This window comes from Colias philodice, chromosome 30, assembly GCF_061535455.1.
Source record: "Colias philodice isolate Cphi_HAF_F1 chromosome 30, ilColPhil1 Martin Lab GWU primary, whole genome shotgun sequence".
NCBI classification, from domain to species: Eukaryota; Metazoa; Arthropoda; class Insecta; order Lepidoptera; family Pieridae; genus Colias; species Colias philodice.
The window spans coordinates 285,575-305,544 of record NC_143115.1 but is presented as its reverse complement, the minus strand read 5'-3'; the positions used below and the strand labels follow the sequence as shown (position 1 = coordinate 305,544).

General features: G+C 32.4%; 1 protein-coding gene and 1 long non-coding RNA gene across 2 annotated transcripts in view; one reads left to right on the top strand and one right to left on the bottom strand.

The window, feature by feature from the left end:
* Window positions 1–19,970, bottom strand: part of LOC149475314 (uncharacterized) — a 159,184-nt gene that overhangs the window by 12,644 nt on the left and 126,570 nt on the right. The gene's annotated exons all lie outside the window — the stretch shown is intronic.
* LOC149475321 (fatty acyl-CoA reductase wat-like) overlaps window positions 5,751–19,970 on the top strand; it is a 69,646-nt gene continuing 55,426 nt past the window's right edge. The window contains exons 1-2 of the mRNA XM_089713404.1: window positions 5,751–5,887; window positions 16,893–17,061. Coding sequence (XP_089569530.1) covers window positions 16,895–17,061 — 167 coding nt within the window. The 5' untranslated portion in view covers window positions 5,751–5,887; window positions 16,893–16,894. The remainder of the gene's footprint in view (window positions 5,888–16,892; window positions 17,062–19,970) is intronic.

The following is a 19,970-nucleotide window of genomic DNA, read 5'->3' as shown; positions in this document are numbered from 1 at the left end:
CGCTAAGACCAACAGGAACGGAGCAATGCGGGTAAAACCGGGGGGCGCAGCTACTACGTAATATTAATATTAGTTGAATATATTCTAATAGTAAATTATAATTAATATTATAAATTATTCATGTTTGCACAAGCCTTGACGCAGTTTTGCGATTATCTAATATAATTCATATCTCAGGGCAATCTGCATATTTTTTATAGTCGTCATTGATTTTTGTTTTCAAGCAATTCCTCGAATGCTTTTGTCCTTACTATCCTAACAATATTATATACTTAGGATAGTAAGGACAAAAGAATTCGTTTACGTAACAATATTATATACTTACGTAAACTTCTTCACGCAAAAACTGCAGAACCGATTTTCATGAAATTTGACACATAGAGGGTAACTTGGATTAACGCATAGGATAGGTTGTAACTTTTATCCCGGAAATTCCACGGGAACGGGAACTATGCGGGTTTTTCTTTGAAAGCGCGGGCGAAGCCGCGGGCGGAAAGCTAGTAGTTAATAATGCTGAGGTCTGTTTGAGTGAATTTTCTACTATCATAATATTACAAATTTTGTGTGGGTGATGTGACTCTTTCGCGTAAAACAATCCTATACAATAAAAATGAATACCTACATAAATAATATTATGTTGGTAAGCCGCGCAAAACTCGAGAACGGCTGAACCGATTTCGTTTATTCTATTTTTATAATATTCCTGAAGTACGTATACATCCTCGGCTTGAAGTACGAGGATGGTTCTTATGGAGAGAAAACGTAAACATGTACCACGGGCGAAGCCGGGGCGGACCATTAGTGGATTATACTTTAAATATGGACATTTTTCTATATAAATTAATTACCCCTACAAGGGGAAAAATTAAATAAATTGCATGGTGAAAAATTTCAAGTTTTTCGTATATATAGTTTGACGTACAGCGCGTTGAAATTTTATGTATGAGTCAGTTACCTTTTAACTTATTACCACATATTTTAGGTATTTCCTTGTACATATTTAATTTCACGCGAGTATTATGAACTAACTGTGCCTCATGGTTTCACCTGCCTTGCTCTGATGCAATTCTTACCGTGATGATATATAGCCATGGGCGTAGCTAGCCATGGGCACAGGGTGGGGCAAAAAAAACCGGCCAAGTGCGAGTCGGAGTTGCGCACCGAGGCCGAGGGCTCCGAACAAACCTACTTTTTATTATGTTGTAATTCTAAAATGTATGTTTTTGCAATGTTTCCTTTATCTGTGCTATAAGACATTGCTTTTAACCATGGAAATATATCCAGGGTGTTCCACTGTTGGTATACTAAGCTCAAAGGAGGTTATAGTTTTGCATACGCTGAGTTCGTAAAAAATACTTATAAAATTCCAGACGCATTTTTTTGACGTGACAACGTCTTATAATTCGATAGAGCTGGCTGCACGCACGAAAAAACATGACTCATGCGGCGTTACCTCGCTCTGAGGCGTTCCATGTAAGGCTTGAAGTGGAAGCGAGAGCGCGGAACGAGCGACAAAGAAGCACAATCGGACGTTGTCACGTTCAACTATCGTCAGTAAACCGACTTTACAGACAACCAATTTTTTTCAAATAGATGAATTCTTAAAACTCTATGTGTACACTGTAGACCCATAACAAGCAACCCGCCCAACTTTGCCACCAGCACGTGAGCTATCGTTTAATATTATGTTTTCATAGACAAAATGCTCATATTAGCGAAGCGGTATATATCGGCTGCGCGAAGCTAGAGAAAAAAACATGGATTTTCGGGAAAAATTTAGCAAAAAATTTTTGACGTAATTTTGTTGTTTAAGTATTTTTTTCGATTCTGATAGATCCAGGTGAAGCTTTGCTCGCAATCTTATAGTTTTTGACCGATATCTCGAAAACTATCCACTTAGGGCAAAAGTTACATAGACTTTTTTGTAGAAAGTCAAATTTCGCATCTTTTATATTCTGTAAACTTTTTTGTAAAACTTACTGCTTACGGTTTATGGACTATTTAATGAACCGGTTTATCGTTTTTGGTTAATAACTCGTAAAATATTGGATTAATCAATAAAATGCATGTATGTAGTTTTTACAACTTTTGTTTGAAATTTATTCTAGTGCCCATATTTTTTTAGTTGTTGTACGTTCAATGTAGAAATGCCGCCGCTCGGCGGGTGACGTGGCAGGCCAAAAGTTTTTTTACGGATGTAATGAAAACGAAGAAGAAATTTCTAATGAAAGAGGATTTTTGATTTTTTTTTTTACTTATAGAAATTTTTTTAATACAATTTTTTAATATATATTTTCCTTTCATTTCCTCTTATTTTATTCTTGCACCCGAATATAAAATAACTACTCAATATTATTTAGTTGTACGAAATATATACGAAACATACCTTGAAATTTTCTATTTTTCGCCCGGTAATCCAACATTAAACGTTAAATAACTCAAAAAGCATTAGAAAGAAAGTTTCAAATAAAGTAATCTTAAAAAGTGGATATATGCATAATGCATTTCATTGATTAATCCAATATTTAAAGAGTTACTTGCCAAAAACGATTAACCGGCTCATTAAATAGGCCATAAATCGTAAACGGAAAGTTTTACAAAAGAGTTTACAACGTATAAAAGATGTACAATTTTACTATCTTCAAAAAAATCCAATATTTTTTGCCTTAAAGTGAATAGTTTCCGAGATATCGGCCAAAAACTTTTATTTAAGATTGCGAGCGAAGCTCCACCTGGATCTGTCAGCTTTTTGTGCTTTTATGGTCAGTAAGTGACCCTTAACCTAAAACAAAAGTGAAATTGGATGGGAAATTTAGTGCGAATTTGGCTAAATAAAAACAGCTCTATTTAATGGGGTAACAGTACTACCACAGTATTACCATTATTTCCTACAGTAAGGAATCGCCTTTGATGTCGCGCGATGCCGCCGCCAGCGTAGGTACTTACGCTGCCACACGAAAATACGCTAGGGTTGCAACAAATAGGAAATAAAACAATTGTGATTATTAATATTATGATGAAATCTTTATTCATATGTACATTCAAAATAATTGCGATTATTAAATCTGATGTAATTATTTGTTCATAAATATATAATTACAGATATTGCACTGCTAATTAATATTATTTACGTGGACACTTTATTTTTGGATGTTCTTAATTGTATATTGTAACATTTAACTAAGTAATGCATTCGCATTGGGATGTACAATCTGATTAGAAAATAATGAGGACAACATATACATAGCTTTGATTTTAATTCAACAGATACAATTAATACAATCTTTCTGAAATATTGTTTCCTTCTGGGATTTCAATGTAGATTTACATCCGTAAACCGAACAGTTTGTGCGCGCCATAATAGAATATGTAAGTACCTATGTATAATAAAATTATTACACAAAAAATACGACTGCGTCATCCTTTCGCGCTAGGTAAAGCGAACTAAGCGTGTTTGCTTTACGCGGCCCGCGTCGCCCGACCCCCGCCAGTTCCCCTCCGTTTCTCTGCACAAGTACATTCGTCGCACTACTGTAGGAAATAATGGTAATACTGTGGTACTACACTACTTTTTCTGTCACCAAAGGTGGTTTAAATCATGCAACATAGAAGCGCAAGCTTTTTGTGTCGACTGACAACTTTCGAGTGAGAATTTTTTAGCGGATATTAAGTTTTGTAGTCGGTACCTAGATAATTAAGTTTTTTAAATTTGGTTAGGTACCTTCCAGGTCACAGCCAGGGTGGGGCAAGCGCCCCACCCTGCCCCACCGTGGCTACGCCCATGTATATAGCCTAGATAGCGTTCCTCGATAAATGGGCTTTCTAACAGTGAAATAATTTTTCATATCGGACCCGTGGTACTTGAGATTAGCTTCAATTTTTCAGCTTTATAGATTTAAAAATCTTTTCCTCGCTCAAATTAAAACTCAAAAATTAATTTATTCAATTAGACTTCTTTTAAAAGCGCTTTTGAATAGTCGTATTTTTAACATTTACCACCGCTCTATGTAAAGTCGAAACATCGGGATAATCTATACTAATCTATACTAATACTAGCGGTTCGCCCCGGCTTCGCCCGTGGTACATATTTACGTTTTCTCTACATAAAAACCATCCTCGTACTTCAAGGAATATAATAAAAAAAGAATTATCGAAATCGGTTCAGCCGTTCTCGAGTTATGCGCTTACCAACACATTTTGCGATTCATTTTTATATATAAGATAATATTATAAAGCTGAAGAGTTTGTTTGTTTGAATGCGCTATTCTCAGGAACTACTGGTCCGATTAGAAAAATTATTTCGTTGTTAGATAGCCCATTTATCGAGGAAGGCAGTAGGCTATACTTACATATTATATCGTTACGCTAAGACCAACAGAAGTGAAGCCACGCGGGTGAATCTGCGGGGTTTAAAATCCGTTAAAAATATTCAATTGCTGCACATTCTAGTTATAACGATTGTCCTTTGTCTTATACTTAAAAATCCATACTTAATATTATAAATGCGAAAGTAACTCTGTCTGTCTGTCTGTTACTCAATCACGCCTAAACTACTGAACCAATTTGCATGAAATTTGGTATGGAGATATTTTGATACCCGAGAAAGGACATAGGCTACTTTTTATTGCGAAATATGTACCACGGGCGAAGCCGGGGCGGACCGCTAGTAATTGTATAAGTTGATTCACCAAATAGTATTGTATTTGACATTGAGTATTAATGCTTGAAGGAAAATGCTAATTGGATCAAAATGAATCAGTCTATCATTGAAATTATATCAATGATGAATGAAAGGAAGGTTTTATTAAATATCAATTCCAAATATATATATTTATTAATTTTTGCTAGATTTCTGCCCGCGTAAGGAAATTTCCATGGGAATGTTTCAGCGCGGTAAAAGGTAGCCATTGTACCTATCAAGCCTCCTAACTATCTTCAGACATAAAATCATGTTTTAAAATGGCTTTGTAGTGACGTGAATGATAAACAAACAAACAAACTTTCGTATTTATTATTGTAAGGAAGTATTTAACATAAATTTTGGTTTAACGTATTTTTATTGTGGATACAAGTTTGAATTAAATCTGTCCGTTTAAAGTGGGTCAAAATCGAGTTAAAAAGAGGCGATTATATACAAACCCACAGATGAAGCTATAACGTATTGAAAATAAAAGAAATCAATATTTTATACGCAGTTAATCCCGATCTAATTATAACTTTGAAATCGTCAATAATTAGATATTTTTAAATCCTAAGGTGAAGCTTATAAAAGCCTGTTATGGGTGGATATAAAGCCAAATTACCAATCATCTATTAGATGATACGTGTAATATTTAATATCAAATCTAAAAAATAAAATATATCAAACTATTATATAAGATGATATTTTCAAGGATTCTGTTTGATCAAAAACATAAAATATTAAAATTGACTCGATGTAAAAATCACGAAGTTATCTCTAATTTTCACACTTTTACGATTTTTATTTGACACGCATCCCGATTTTAATTGACCTTTGATTTTGTCTATTATTTTTAAACCCCCATCTATCTTACCCCAAAAAACTTTAAACAGGGTTTATCTTTAAGCGCGGGTTCTCTTTAATCTGGTTTTGTCGTATTTCTTCTTCTTCTTCTTTTTTCAAATGGTAACTCCCGATCCCAGTGAGGACGATTTCACATAGACAAGTATGAAAGTGACAGATCCCTGGTTTAAACTTTAAAATTGTTTTGTGGTAAGCCTAACTTATTTACACTAAACATGCGTACAGCCAGCGTCACACAGCTATCAACAACATAATCTCACTTCGATTTATCTTTAGTTAGTGCAAGCGGATCGTGTCGAAAGCACGTACGTTGGTTGTGTGTTACAGTGAAATAATTTATCGGTAAGTTGTTATTATCTGAGGAATTTTGTGAGCATTCACTTTTTTTATCGATAAAATTTCCTTCGACAAGAATTAAGAAAAAAAAAGTTCGAAAATTTTCCTTTGTCAATAAAAAAAATTGTTCGCGCCTTTTTTTTCGAACTTTTGGCGCCTACATTTTTATCGTTCTTTTTTTAGGATACGCTTTTTAATCTATAATAATATATTTGACAGGTTGTTTTTTTAAATAAGTTTTTATGGATTTTTTAGATTATTGTTGTGTAAACAATTTGTATGTGCGGTAAAAATAATATTTCACATTACGTAATGACTTGTTCATATTTTAAATGCTCCTTTATTGGTTTTTAATGTTTTCTGTGGTTTTTAAACTATAGTTAGATAAATTATTAAATAAATTAATGTGTCAATATTTTAAATTTAATTTTAATATTTCCTTTATAATAATAAATCCTAGTTGTTACTTTTAAATGCGACATTAAATAAAAAATCTGATAATTAATGTTGTATACACAAATTAAATGAATTATTAAAAGATGTTTTTTTTACGATGGTAATACATATACTAAAATATATTCAATACGATACTTAGCTTTGCTATTTTTTCTTTTCTGAAAAGTCTTCATCTACCTATGTAATTATAATTTAAAAAAATTAATATGTTGTACATTAATTATTCAAATAATCAACATATTTTATGAATGACAATTCTTTATTATGTAGTTTTTTTTTATTTAATTTAACTAACTAGTAAAACACGTATTATTGCGGAAAATATAATTTGAATAAAATAAATATGTATGGAAGTGACGTAGACATATAAACCTTATTTTAATATACCTAGTTTATAAATAGGTACATATAATAATAATCAATGCTATATTATCTTTACTTATAGAAAACAAGTTTGTTTGAACGCGCTAATCTCAGGAACTACTGGTCCGATTTGAAAAATTATTTCGGTGTTAGATAGCCCATTTATCGAGGAAGGCTATAGGCTATATATCATCACGCTAAAACCAACAGGGGCAGAGCAATGCGGGCAAATCATGCACAGAAAATACTTATTATTCTATTATTTGGAGTCAAAATGTGACATGTTTGTTCGATGATTGAATAAATTTTTATTTTTATTTCTTAGAAATGTAGTTGAATAAGTCAATGTTTTATTTAATTAATTCTTATTAAAGTCAATAAGGAAAGATTTTCCATTAATTTCCTTTGAAAGGACATGCTGTCAATGCCAAATAGTAACTGGATTTCTAAATCGTTTTTCAATGTTATACATAATAGTTTGGTATTATTTTAAGCTTATTCTGTGCTTAGGAAATAGTGAGATGTTCTTTTGGCGGCTTTACATTTTTTTTCTTAATCTATACTAATATTATAAAGAGGAAAGGTTTGTAATTATGTATGTATGGTTTTCACGCATAAACTACTGGACCGATTTCAAAAATTCTTTCACCATTAGAAAGCTGCATCTTCACTGAGTAACATAGGCTATATTGCATTTTCAAAAAAATTAGAGATCCTTACAAAAAATGCAATAATGTAACCCAAGGTGTAAAAAATTCCTTAATAAAAATTCTGTCTGCGGAATCTATTCCTTGAAATACGAGGATGGTTCTTACTTCTTATGGAAATGAAAACGTAAACATGTACCTAGGTACCATATTGTGATATATATAATATTGTGATGTTTTTCTCAATAATTCTCTATGTCCAACATGTGATGATTTAAACTTATTTTCGCCTATGTATATTATGTGCGTCTTTTTGCTTGTTAAATTATTTTATGTACCTAATATATTCTATCCTTTCGACTTTTTTCTGTCTTACTTTCTCAAAAGATTTCAAGGTTTCAACACAAGATGTGTTCATGTGAATCGTAAAAATGTTATAAAAATGAAACTTGACGAAGTTTTTTATCGATTTACGTATATTTCGGTGAACCGGTAATGTTAGAATATTTAAATTATCTGCGTAAATTGTCGTGTTGTTTTTTAATTGATTCGTTATTTTATTAGATACTAGCAATGCCCTGCGGTTTCACCCGCATAGATAGCGATATCGTGAGTCGTGACAGTGAAAAGTCTACTATAGGCATTGAAATAATATTACTACGTATGGAGGAGACACCACGAACAAAATCTGTGCTTTTTTGCTCTAACTAAGTTTTAAAAATTATTATATAGTTAGGTACTTACCGATGAAAGTTATTCCTTTGCACTTTTCCGTATTATTTGTATTATTTGTGCAATATCGTAACACACACGAAGGCATATTTGATGCGTTTCACTTTAAAACCATTAAAAAAAACCGCTCAACATACGCCACATGGCGTATGTTGAGTGGAACATAAGTGATGTAGGCGGTGTCGTCACCATATTAATATTATCTCAATGACTATAGGTCGGTTTTCATTTATTAAGATTCAAGCGTTTTTCCCGCGTTGTTACAGGAAATTCCCATAGGAAAGAGATATTTCACCGCAATAAAGAGTAACCTATATCATTTTCTAGATAACTATATACATACAGGAGGCAGAAGTTTCTTGCCGGTTCTTCTCCATAGATAGGTAGGTTTCCGAATCGGTGGTAAATATAAAAAATGTAATGACGTTTCAAAAGTGCTTTTATAAGAAGTCTAATGGAATGAATAAATGTTAGAGTTTACACAAATATTATAAATAGCTCCGTTGCGACGTGAAAGACAAACATAAAAACTTCGTTTTTATTTGTTAGGAAATATCTGATAATAGCACAATAATAGTTAATTTTGTAAAAAATGGTGAACATTATTTTAAATATAATGTATAATATACCTTAAAATATACTAGGTATATATAATAGTACTAGCGGTCCGCCCCGGCTTCGCCTGTTCTCTCAAGTTGGATCGAACTGCACATGGTGTGCGAATTGTATTATAATCGGTTAAGTGGTTTAGAAGTCCATTGAGGACAAACATTGTGACACGAGATTTATATATATTAAGGTAAAGCTGAAGAGTTTGTTTGAACGCGCTTATCTCAGTAACTCGCGGTTTTACCCGCATTACTCCAATATATAGCCTATAGCCGTTCCCCGATAAATGGGCTTTCTAACACTGAAATTATTTTTCAATTTGACTTCGGTTCCTGAGATTAGCCCGTGCAAACAAACAAACATTCAGCTTTATAATATTAGAATAGATTTAGAGATCCTATAATAGGATATAGGTAAACATCAACAACAATATGTAAACCGGTCCAAAATATAAATTCCACTAGTTTTAATGCATGACCTCATAACTTATCATATGGTAAACAAATTTTGATGATTCTTTTATTATTTGAAAGCTGACCCATGTTAAGTAATTTTGAGTTATTTAAGAGCTTTCCTATGCGGTTTCGCCTAATTTGAAGAAAACTTCATATACTAAAACCTTCCACAAGAACCACTCTATCTATTACGAAAACCGCATCAAAATCGTTGTGTAGTTTAAAAGATTTAAGCATACATATAGACGGATAGACAGCGACAGCAACTTTGTTTTAAATACAATGTATCTAGTGATATCTCATCTGCACCATAATAAAAGATTTTTGTTGTTAATAAATTGTTAAATATAATTTTAATTGAGATATTATTACCTATGACCTTCCTATGAGCATAAGTACCTATGGTTTTTACTAAATCAAGGAAAGGTTTGTAATTATCTATGCATAGGTTTCTTCTGTTTTCTTTCACCAGTAGAAAGCTGCATCTTCACTGAGCAACATAGGCTATATTGCATTTTCAAAAAAATTAGAGATCCTTACCAAAAATGCAATAATGTAACCCAAGGTGTAAAAAATTCCTTAATAAAAATTCTGTCATCGCGTGCGCTGTGGAATCTATTCCTTGAAGTACGAGGATGGTTCTTATGAAAAAAAAAAACGTAAACATGTAGGTACCACAGGCGAAGCCGGGGCGGACCGCTAGTAAGTAATATGAAGAAGTAACAAAAAATAAGAATTAAATAAAAATGCTATAGCTATAATTTTTTATAGATTTCGAGAACAGTGTGAGATTTTTATAAATCTAAGATATATTTTTTGATTTATGATTTGAGAAAAAACCGCCTTGAAGTTTTGCGTCATCTCAATTAGTAATATATTATATTTTTTAGGAATAATAGCTGGCGAATTGTTTCCGGTACAATTAATGCACATTTTTTTTAAATAATACATAGTACATACATACGTTACGTATAATTTTAGGTTATTTTTAATACAAACATGTAATATATCTCTTTATATATAAAATTCTCGTGTCACAATGTTAGTCTGCATACTCCTCCGAAACGGGTGGACGGATTCTCATGAAATTTTCTGTGCATATCGGGTAAGTCTGAGAATCGGCCAACATCTATTTTTCATATGTACCACGGGCGAAGCCGGGGCGGACCGCTAGTTATGTTATATTATTATCACAGATTATTATCTAGTCTCTATGTATGCTTAAATCTTTATAAGTACGCAACCGATTTTGATGCAGATTTTTTAATAGATAGAGTGATTCAAGAGCATGGTTTTAGACGTTTTAGTATATTTGGTTTTAGACAAAGCGGGCGAAGCCGCGGGAGGAAAGCTAGTAATATATAATTAATCAAGCATCATTAAAAAGGTTTTTTACAAATCAGATATTCGGAAGTAAAATAAATATTTACAAAAAAGCTAATTTACAATTATTTAATAGATCTTATGTACAAAATAACGAGTAAAACTAGTTATTAGGTACATAATATCTTTTAGAATAATAATTATTAAATAAAATAAACTATTTAAATTAAGATAGCGTCTTAAAAATCTTTTATTACAGGCTTAATTATTTAATATAAACTACGCGTTCATAATAATTAGTATAATAATGTGTGATAAATCGTAATAATAAAAATTATGATAAAAAAATACTAAAAAGCAAGATTAATATTATTATAAAAAAAAAACCATTTACTAGCGATATATTTTTAATTCTTTTCTCAATTTTTAATCAAAATTATTTAAAAATATCGTTGTTATTAAAGTTATATGTATATAATACGAAATAGGTTTATTATTAAGCACTAAGTACTAACTATGCCCCGCGGTTTTATCCGCATTGCTCCGTTCCTATTGGTCTTAGCGTGATGATATAATATAGGTAGCCTAAAACCCGCACAATTCCCGTTCCTGTGGGATTTCCGGGATAAGACCTATCCCATGTGTTAATCCAAGTTACCCTATCTATATGTGCTTTTCATTGTAATTGGTTCAATAGGGTATTTGCGTGAATGCGCGCACACCTACACATAGGTACACACTACACATATATCCATCCTCACTTTCGCATTTATAATATTATAAAGTTAGTGTAGATAATATGCAAAATGTACCCGATATTTTGACCAAAAAAGTTTAAGCATCTCTACTTGGAATTCAGTATAATATATTCACTGTCAAGGTGATAAGTGCCATGTCCGTGTGTTTGCAAAGTATTGATTATATAAGATTATGTGTATAACTATGTACATATTTATATTGAAAATCCTTGGCAGAGAAATTTAGACGTCGAGATGTATCGTATGATGTGAATTGTAGTTTTTTTATGAATATTAGACACTACATAGTATAAAACAAAGTCGCTCTCCGCGTCTGAAAGTATGTCATACTAGATTTCCGCCCACAGCTTCGCCCGCGTTTTCAAAGAAAAACTCGCATAGTTCCCGTTCCCGTGGGTTTCCGGGATAAAACCTATCCTATGTGTTAATCCAAGTTACCCTTTATATGTGTGCTAAATTTCATTGTAATCGGTTCAGTAGTTTTTACGTGAAAGAGTAACAAACATCCATACATCCATACTTACAAATTATACCTTTGAATTTTTAAGTGAAACTTTTTTAGACTCGTTGAGAGTAAAATTTTAAGGTCACGTCATGGCAATACCGTCACGTCACGGATTAAGGTGACGATTATAGTATCTTTGAATCTTGCCAAAGAAGTTTCACTTCTGACACGTGTGCTCGCTCTTTTTTTTAACTTAAGTTAGACATAATAGCTTTTTGAGTCTAGTGACCTCAACTTAATAACTTGAATGATTACTTCGATGTACTTGAAAAAAGGTCGCGGTCATACTTTTCCGGAAATATGTAGGTATTTAATTATTATGAAGTGCTTTTTAACCGACTTGAAAAAAAGCATGTGTGTGTTTTACTAACCTATAGGTTATATCTAGGTAGGTATACCTAGTTATAACTATAGTTTCATAATTTTATTGTTTATTAATGACTAGCTGTGCCCCGCGGTTTTACCCGCATTTCTCCGCTCCTGTTGGTCTTAGCGTGATGATATATAGCTATCCTCGATAAATGGATAAGTAAAGTATCTAACATTGAAATTACTATTCAAATCGGACCCGTGGTTCCTGAGATTAGCGCGTTCAAGCAAGTAAACAAACAAACTCTTCAGCTTTATATAGTTACTAGCGGTCCGCCCCGGCTTCGCCCGTGGTACCTACATGTTTAAACTATCCTATCTCTCAAGTTGGATCGAACTGCACATGGTGTGCGAATTTTATTATAATCGGTTAAGTGGTTTAGGAGTCCATTGAGGACAAACATTGTGACACGAGATTTATATATATTATACTAGCGGCCCGCCCCGGCTTCGCCCGTGGTACCTACATGTTTAAACTATCCTATCTCTCAAGTTGGATCGAACTGCACATGGTGTGCGAATTTTATTATAATCGGTTAAGTGGTTTAGGAGTCCATTGAGGACAAACATTGTGACACGAGATTTATATATATTATACTAGCGGCCCGCCCCGGCTTCGCCCGTGGTACATATGAAAAATAGATGTTGGCCGATTCTCAGACTTACCCGATATGCACAGAAAATTTCATGAGAATCGGTCCACCCGTTTCGGAGGAGTATGCAGACTAACATTGTGACACGAGAATTTTATATATAAGATTATATAAGATATTATAGTCTCGTTATTTCATTGTTTATTAACAACGCCTATATTTAGATCCTAATGTACTTGAAAGTAAACGACGCAAATAAATTAATTCTTTTCTTTCTTTTCTTTTGCTTTAAATATTAACTATTAATTAAAAAAGCACATTATAATACATATACATATATGTTTTTTACTCTTTCACGAATATGTAGTACCTAATTAAAATATATTGTAAATTTAAATCAGTCTTTTGGCTTTACATTATTCAGTATACATTCAGGATACACAAATACAGGGTGTAATCGTTAAGTGTGCACAGGCGATTTTTCCGTAAGTATTACAGATAACAAAAAACTTTAAACTGATATCGAAAGTACTTAACCTAATGAGTAAAATGGCCGTAATAAATTTTTAAATATGAAACGAGAAATATCTGCAATAGTTACGGAATAATCGCTTGTGCACACAACTCAATGTTTGTCCTCAATGGACTCCTAAACCACTAAACCGATTATAATAAAATTCGCACACCATGTGCAGTTCAATCCAACTTGAGAGATAGGATAGTTTAAACATGTAGGTACCACGGGCGAAGCCGGGACGGACCGCTAGTAATATTATAGATTTAATACAAACCAATACAAATAATCATTCATTGTGATGCCGATGTACCAAGGACCTCTTACATCATTTTATAGTAGGTACAGGAAAAACATACATACGTACAAATACTAATAAGTAGTTACTTAATCTTTAACATACTTTGAACGGATTTCAAAAGAAGGTTGTATGTAACTTGAATCTTTTTGTTTTTTTTTTAATTCTGATGATGTTGTATTCAATTCAAGTATTATATTATTTTACTAGCTTTCCGCCCGCGGCTTCGCTTGCTTTGTCTAAAACCTTCCTTGAGAAATACTTTAATTATTAAAAAAACCGCATCAAAAGCCGTAGCATAGTTTTAAAGATTTAAGCATACATTGGGATAAAGGGACAGAAAAAGCGACTTTGTTTTATACTATGTAGTGATTAGCTTCACCTGTATGTTTGTATGTAACCGACTCCCAGACTCGATTTTGAGTTCAAACGAACAGATTTAATCTTTCTTAATTTTCAGACTTTGTACACGTATCAAGGATCGGTGACATAATAATTTCTTTTTTTTATCATAATCATAATTCATATTGCGTATTTGTTTTAAAAATTATATTTTCATGCAATATTTATCATTTTAACTTAGAAGTTGTAAAATAAAATTGGTACAAATCTAGAATTTTAAGCTATTGCATAGCTTCTATCGCGGGCCTTGAGCGCGGAGACCGAATCGATAAATTCCGTAACGAAAAACCTCACGCCACTCCGACTGGCGGAGGTGTGGCTTGAAGGCATAGCATGTAATAGCTTTACCGCGGCAGTCCCCGAGTGCCACACGTCGTTTTTATAATGTTCTGCGGTAAATCTAATTTAAATATCTTTAAGAAAATTACAGCAATTTGTTTAAAAAGTAGAAACTAATTTATTCTGTAATGAGAAAGATATTGGCTACATATTTATAGGGAAAGTTGGGACATAATTGTGTTATAAGTATAATTATATAGTTAGGTAATGCAATGCCTGGCACAGAGTGACCTAGTTACGTCATAGCACTGATCTTATACTAAGTTAAAGTTAAGTTACAGAATACTTAATAGTACCTAAGTTAAGTTAATACTAATATGAAATATCTATGTATATGTTTTTAGTTAAAATTTTGTTTACGCATTCAGGATTTAGGTAATGCTTTTAACGATTCTAAAAAGGAAGTTATTATTTTTAAGTATATATTATATTATGTACTAGATGTACCTTGCAGTTTTTCTTAGTAGCTTTCAAATGGTGAAAATGAAATCAAAATCGGTCCCGTAATTATCAAGTTTATGCTTTATGAATATACAGAAATCTTTCGTTTCTATCACAGATAATGTAATAATATACTGTTTCTATATATTTGCATATATAATATACTAGCTTACCGCCCGCGGCTTCGCCCGCGTTTTCAAAGAAAAACCCGCATAGTTCCCGTTCCCGTGGGATTTCCGGGATAAAACCTAGCCTATGTTGCTCAGTGAAGATGCAGCTTTCTAATGGTCAAAGAATTTTTGAAATCGGTCCAGTAGTTTATGCGTGAAAACCATAAATACATACATACATAATTACAAACCTTTCCTCTTTATAATATTAGTATGGATTACTCAATGTACAATATAGATACTGCACTAGTTTAAATAATTTATCAAGTAATGACGCAGAATTATGAATAAATCTCGATTTAAATCCGCAATTAGATCGATTGGAATCTTGTTAATTATGTAAACTTGTGATTTATTTATACCAATAAATACCCTAATAAAGCACAGGTCATATAGCGAGCAAGGATTTTATGTTCACAGGCTACAAAGTGAGCTAGGCTTTTATATTATTGTTTGTTTTTAAATCATTTATTTCATTATATGCCAGAACGTAAGTGCTACAGTTGGTCATATACAATATAAAGGTCGTGTTTTAAATATTCAGATTTCATGATTAGCTTATCATTCAAAGAGTGTGGGCACACACTATAAATATTATGTAGTTAAATGTAGGTAATAGAAAATAGAACTTATGCTACAAACATAAAACATTTATTCATTCAATTCAACTAGATTTCCTTCACAAGCCATTTTTGATCGTCAAAATACATAATTGGAATTAAAGCAGTTACTATAGAAGAAGAGAAAAGCAGGCATGAAACTATATTGTGTTTATAGCTTTTGACAGCATAGTATCGCTTCTGCTTAGCTTTATCTACAACCCATTCCTTACAAATATAAATCGTATTTTAATGAATGCGTGCAATATTAAAGCCACTACATTGTTTTAAATTTAATCGGTTATTATGGAAAAATCGATCTTTCTCAGAAAACCATTATTGACGCATGTCTTGATATATTTACGTGAGTACAATTATAAAGTACTTGTAAATAAAGGTTCTAAGAAACCGTCTTGTAAGTTATTATTTTTATTTAGGTAGAGTAATGACTCTATCTTCATAATTAAATAAATCTGTATTAAGTTATAAGCTGAAAAGTTAAACGAGTTATTATAAAAAAATACTTGACCGATTTGAAAAATTATTTCACTGTTAAATAGCCCATTTATCGAGGAAGGCTATAGGCTATATATATCATCACGCTAAGAACAACAGGAGCGGAGCAATGCGGGTAAAACCGCAGGGCACAGCTAGTAGCTATATAATTTGATGACGCATTTTACAAAGAAATATTAATTATTAATCATAATATATTGTCTAAATTGATAAATCATTAACGTAATGTACTATTAAGTTGTTTACTTCGTGTTTATTAAAAATAAAAATAGTTAATAATAATTGTTCTAATTAATGAATAATTAATATCTATGAAGTTTATAAAAGAAAAAATGTGACCCGGTAAAATTCAAATTCAAATTAATTTATTTGCCAAAAAACATGGTATACATAGATGTTAACAATTGAGTTCCAGCATGTTCAGCCGTTATTAACAGCATGCAAATTATGTCACTTAATTATAAATCAAAATTTCATTTATTATTTTCATTATCATTACATTAATAAAAAATAATTTGAATAAACGCGAGGTGAAATGAATTTTCACGATTTTTAGGGAACCTATTACTAAGCCTCCGCTGTCTGTCAGTCTGTCTGTCTCCAGGCTGTATCTCATAAACCATAATAGCTAGAAAGTAATTATTTATTTCTACTCTTTAAAACAACTAAACGGACGTAGGTACTAAAACATACAAAATAAAGGCAAGAACAGTTTAGTGAACGGCCTTATCACTTAGTAGTGATCTCTTCCAGGCAACATTGTACGTAATGGATATAATCTTGTTCTTATATAGGTTAAGAGAGATTTATTTCAAAAAATGTTTGTATGAATGTTACGATTCACTTATTCTAGCCGTCTAGCGTTTTAAAAAAAATTATATGCATTGATATATATATATATATATATATTATTTTGTTTCAGAAATGTCTGTAACAACATTAAAAGAGGGCAATGACATCACATTCAGTGACATGGTTGATGAAATGGACTTCGGAGAGTCAGAAATTGAGAAATCTTTCTCTGGCGCGTCTGTCTTACTGACTGGCGGTACTGGGTTCCTGGGTAAACTGTTGGTGGAAAAACTTCTGAGGTAAGTTTTTTAAGTGATAAATAATTGAAAAAAAGCGTGTGTCCCGAGCACACGTGTCAGAAGTGAAACTTCTTTGGCAAGATTCAATTACCAAAATCGTCGCCTTACTCCATGACGTGACGGTATTAACATGATGCGACCTTGAAATTTTACTTTTCACTTTTTTTTTTCAAAATTTGATCACGAGGCGGGATTCAAACCGTCTTCCGCCTTACCGGGGCGACGCCTGACCACTCGGCCATCCGTGATCCCGCCAGAGCAATCGAATTTATTCTACTCTTTCGGTTTTATGTGTCTAAGACACTGCACGCCATCTATTGAGATGATTTAACAACCATCTCAACCAATATGAAACATTATAATATATGTAAGTATAATATAAGTATAAATAAATAAATAAATAAATTATTCCAATGATTTTTAATATTTTTTTTCTTAATAGATGAATTAGTGTAAATAAAAATCGGTCAAGCGCGAGTCGGAATCACAACAGTAAGAGTTCCGTAGAAATAAGCTAAACAGTTCACCCATCCAATTGATGACCGTGCCAACTGTTGCTCATCCTATTTTTTTTATTGTGATATTGTGATCTAGTGAGATAAATTAATATAGTGTAGTAATAATTATATTAGATACTAGATATTTCTTTATAAAAACGTATTAATCGATTTTTAATTGTGATGTTTATTAATTATAGCATTAGTATTGGAATTTGCTACTTATATCTAGAAATTTATTTCATTTATTATCATGCTTCTAAATATCGCACGCTGAGAACGAAAGTGACCTAATACGAAATTCGTGTTTTTTGGGAATCATCAAAAAAGTGTTCGTAATTTACAGAACTATTTACAAATCATGTCATAATTTGTTCGCATGCAAAGTTATATAAGATATTAAAGTCTGATATCATTTTAGAGGATATTGTCCACCCATACAATCCATAAAAAATAAATTAAATTAAATTTAAATATTTTTTATCTTTTTTTAAAAATTACCATTAGATATTGCGTCACTTTAGTACTGAAAACTTGTAAATCATCTTTGACTAGTTTGGGAATGAGTCACTTTAGTATTTTTGTTCTATGCATGCATTTGGACGTAACCTGAATTATGTCATTTTAGTATTAAAATATTAATGGGAAGTAGTCTAATGAAACCAAATGTTAACTAAGAAATTATATTTATTGTTTGTTTCAAGACTCATTTTTACTATTTACTTAATACCTATGGGCAATCAACTCTAATATTGGTATTATTAATCAACAAAAAATTATACTTCAGTATAATTAATTAAAAAAAGTAATACAAAAGTGCAGTTTTAGTTAGGAACTAGGGGTCCGCCCCGGCTCCGCCCGTAGTACATATTTCGCAATAAAAGGTAGTCTATGTTCTTTCTCAATGTCTAAAGATTATCTGTGCCAAATTTCATCAAAATCGGTTCAGTAGTTTATGCGTGAAAACCATACATACATACAAACCTTTCCTCTTTATAATATTACTAGCTTACCGCCCGCGGCTTCGCCTACTTTGTTTCAAACCTAATAAATTATACACTAAAACCTTCCTATTTAATCACTCTATGTATTAAAAAAAACCGCATCAAAATCCGTTCCGTAGTTTTAAAGATTTAAGCATACAAAGGGACATAGGAACAGAAAAAGCAACTTTGTTTTATACTATGTAGTATAGATTTATTTCGCACCTCTTAAAGTGAAAGTTTATCTAAAAATTTTGGCTCAGAGCAGATAGATAAATAGCGAACAAAACGCAAGTAAGATCCTGGGAAGTACTAAGTAAAATTCTACTAACAGCTGCGAGTGAAAATCTAGGTAATGAGATACCATGCAGAAACAAGTGGCCGAATGCCAAAAGGTTACTAACGAAAAGAATGAAGCATACCTATCGTTACAGCAGACCTACACTTGCAGACGAGAGAGAGCATAAAGCGCGATGAAGAAAAAAAATAACTACACAAGAGAAAGAAGAAGAAATGTGTTGAAGTCAACTAACTTGAAGAGATTGCTAAAAGTTTCTCAACGAAGGACTCGAGAAACTTTTACAGCCAAACTAATAGAGTAGAGGTAGGAAAGATTTCAAACCTAGAACCTCAGCTTGTAAAAGTAAAGATAGTGAGCTACTAAATAGAAAGAAAGAAAGAAGAAAGAAAGAAAAGACATTTAATTCAACACACACATAAAGACAAATAAAAATAAAACAGAAATTAAATAGAAAAACACATTGAAATTACGATATAAAACATTAATATTAATAAGGTGTGATTCTGTGTGCTGAACAGGGACACCACTCAGGAATTCTGCGGCTTAAGAGCTGCAGCACTGATTTTCAGTGGTTCCCATGTTCCCAAATGACGCCTATAGTGGCAGAAAATGAAAAATATAAATAAATTAAAATAGATACCTATACACATATATATCTACACTACATAAATATCAAATCAAAACAAAATTCATAACTCAAAAGAAATAATAATAATATGTATGGGGGGCCAATTGGGGATGTAATAAAACCCGCCTTTTCTTAATTCAGTGGACTGTATTTCTTCTTAATAACGATGTACAATTTCTTGATAATAACGACGTACAATTTCTTCTTAATAACGACGTACAATAGCTTCTTATTACTATATACAATAGTAGTAGGTACACTGAGCGACGACTGTTGACCATGAGACTTCTTGCTTCTTGCTGTTGCTCAAGTGATGAGCTCTTGACTGTGCGGAGTGGTGTGTGTTATGCAGCAGCAGCAAGGGTCTTCACACACGCGGCCTCCGTTAGGAGGCTGCGTGGGGGATGCTGTTCAGGACGATTCGTCCTCTGCAGCAGGTGTATAGCGCCGCCCGCTAATACGGGCGGGTTAATGGGAGGACGAATCGCCCTGTTTGGGAA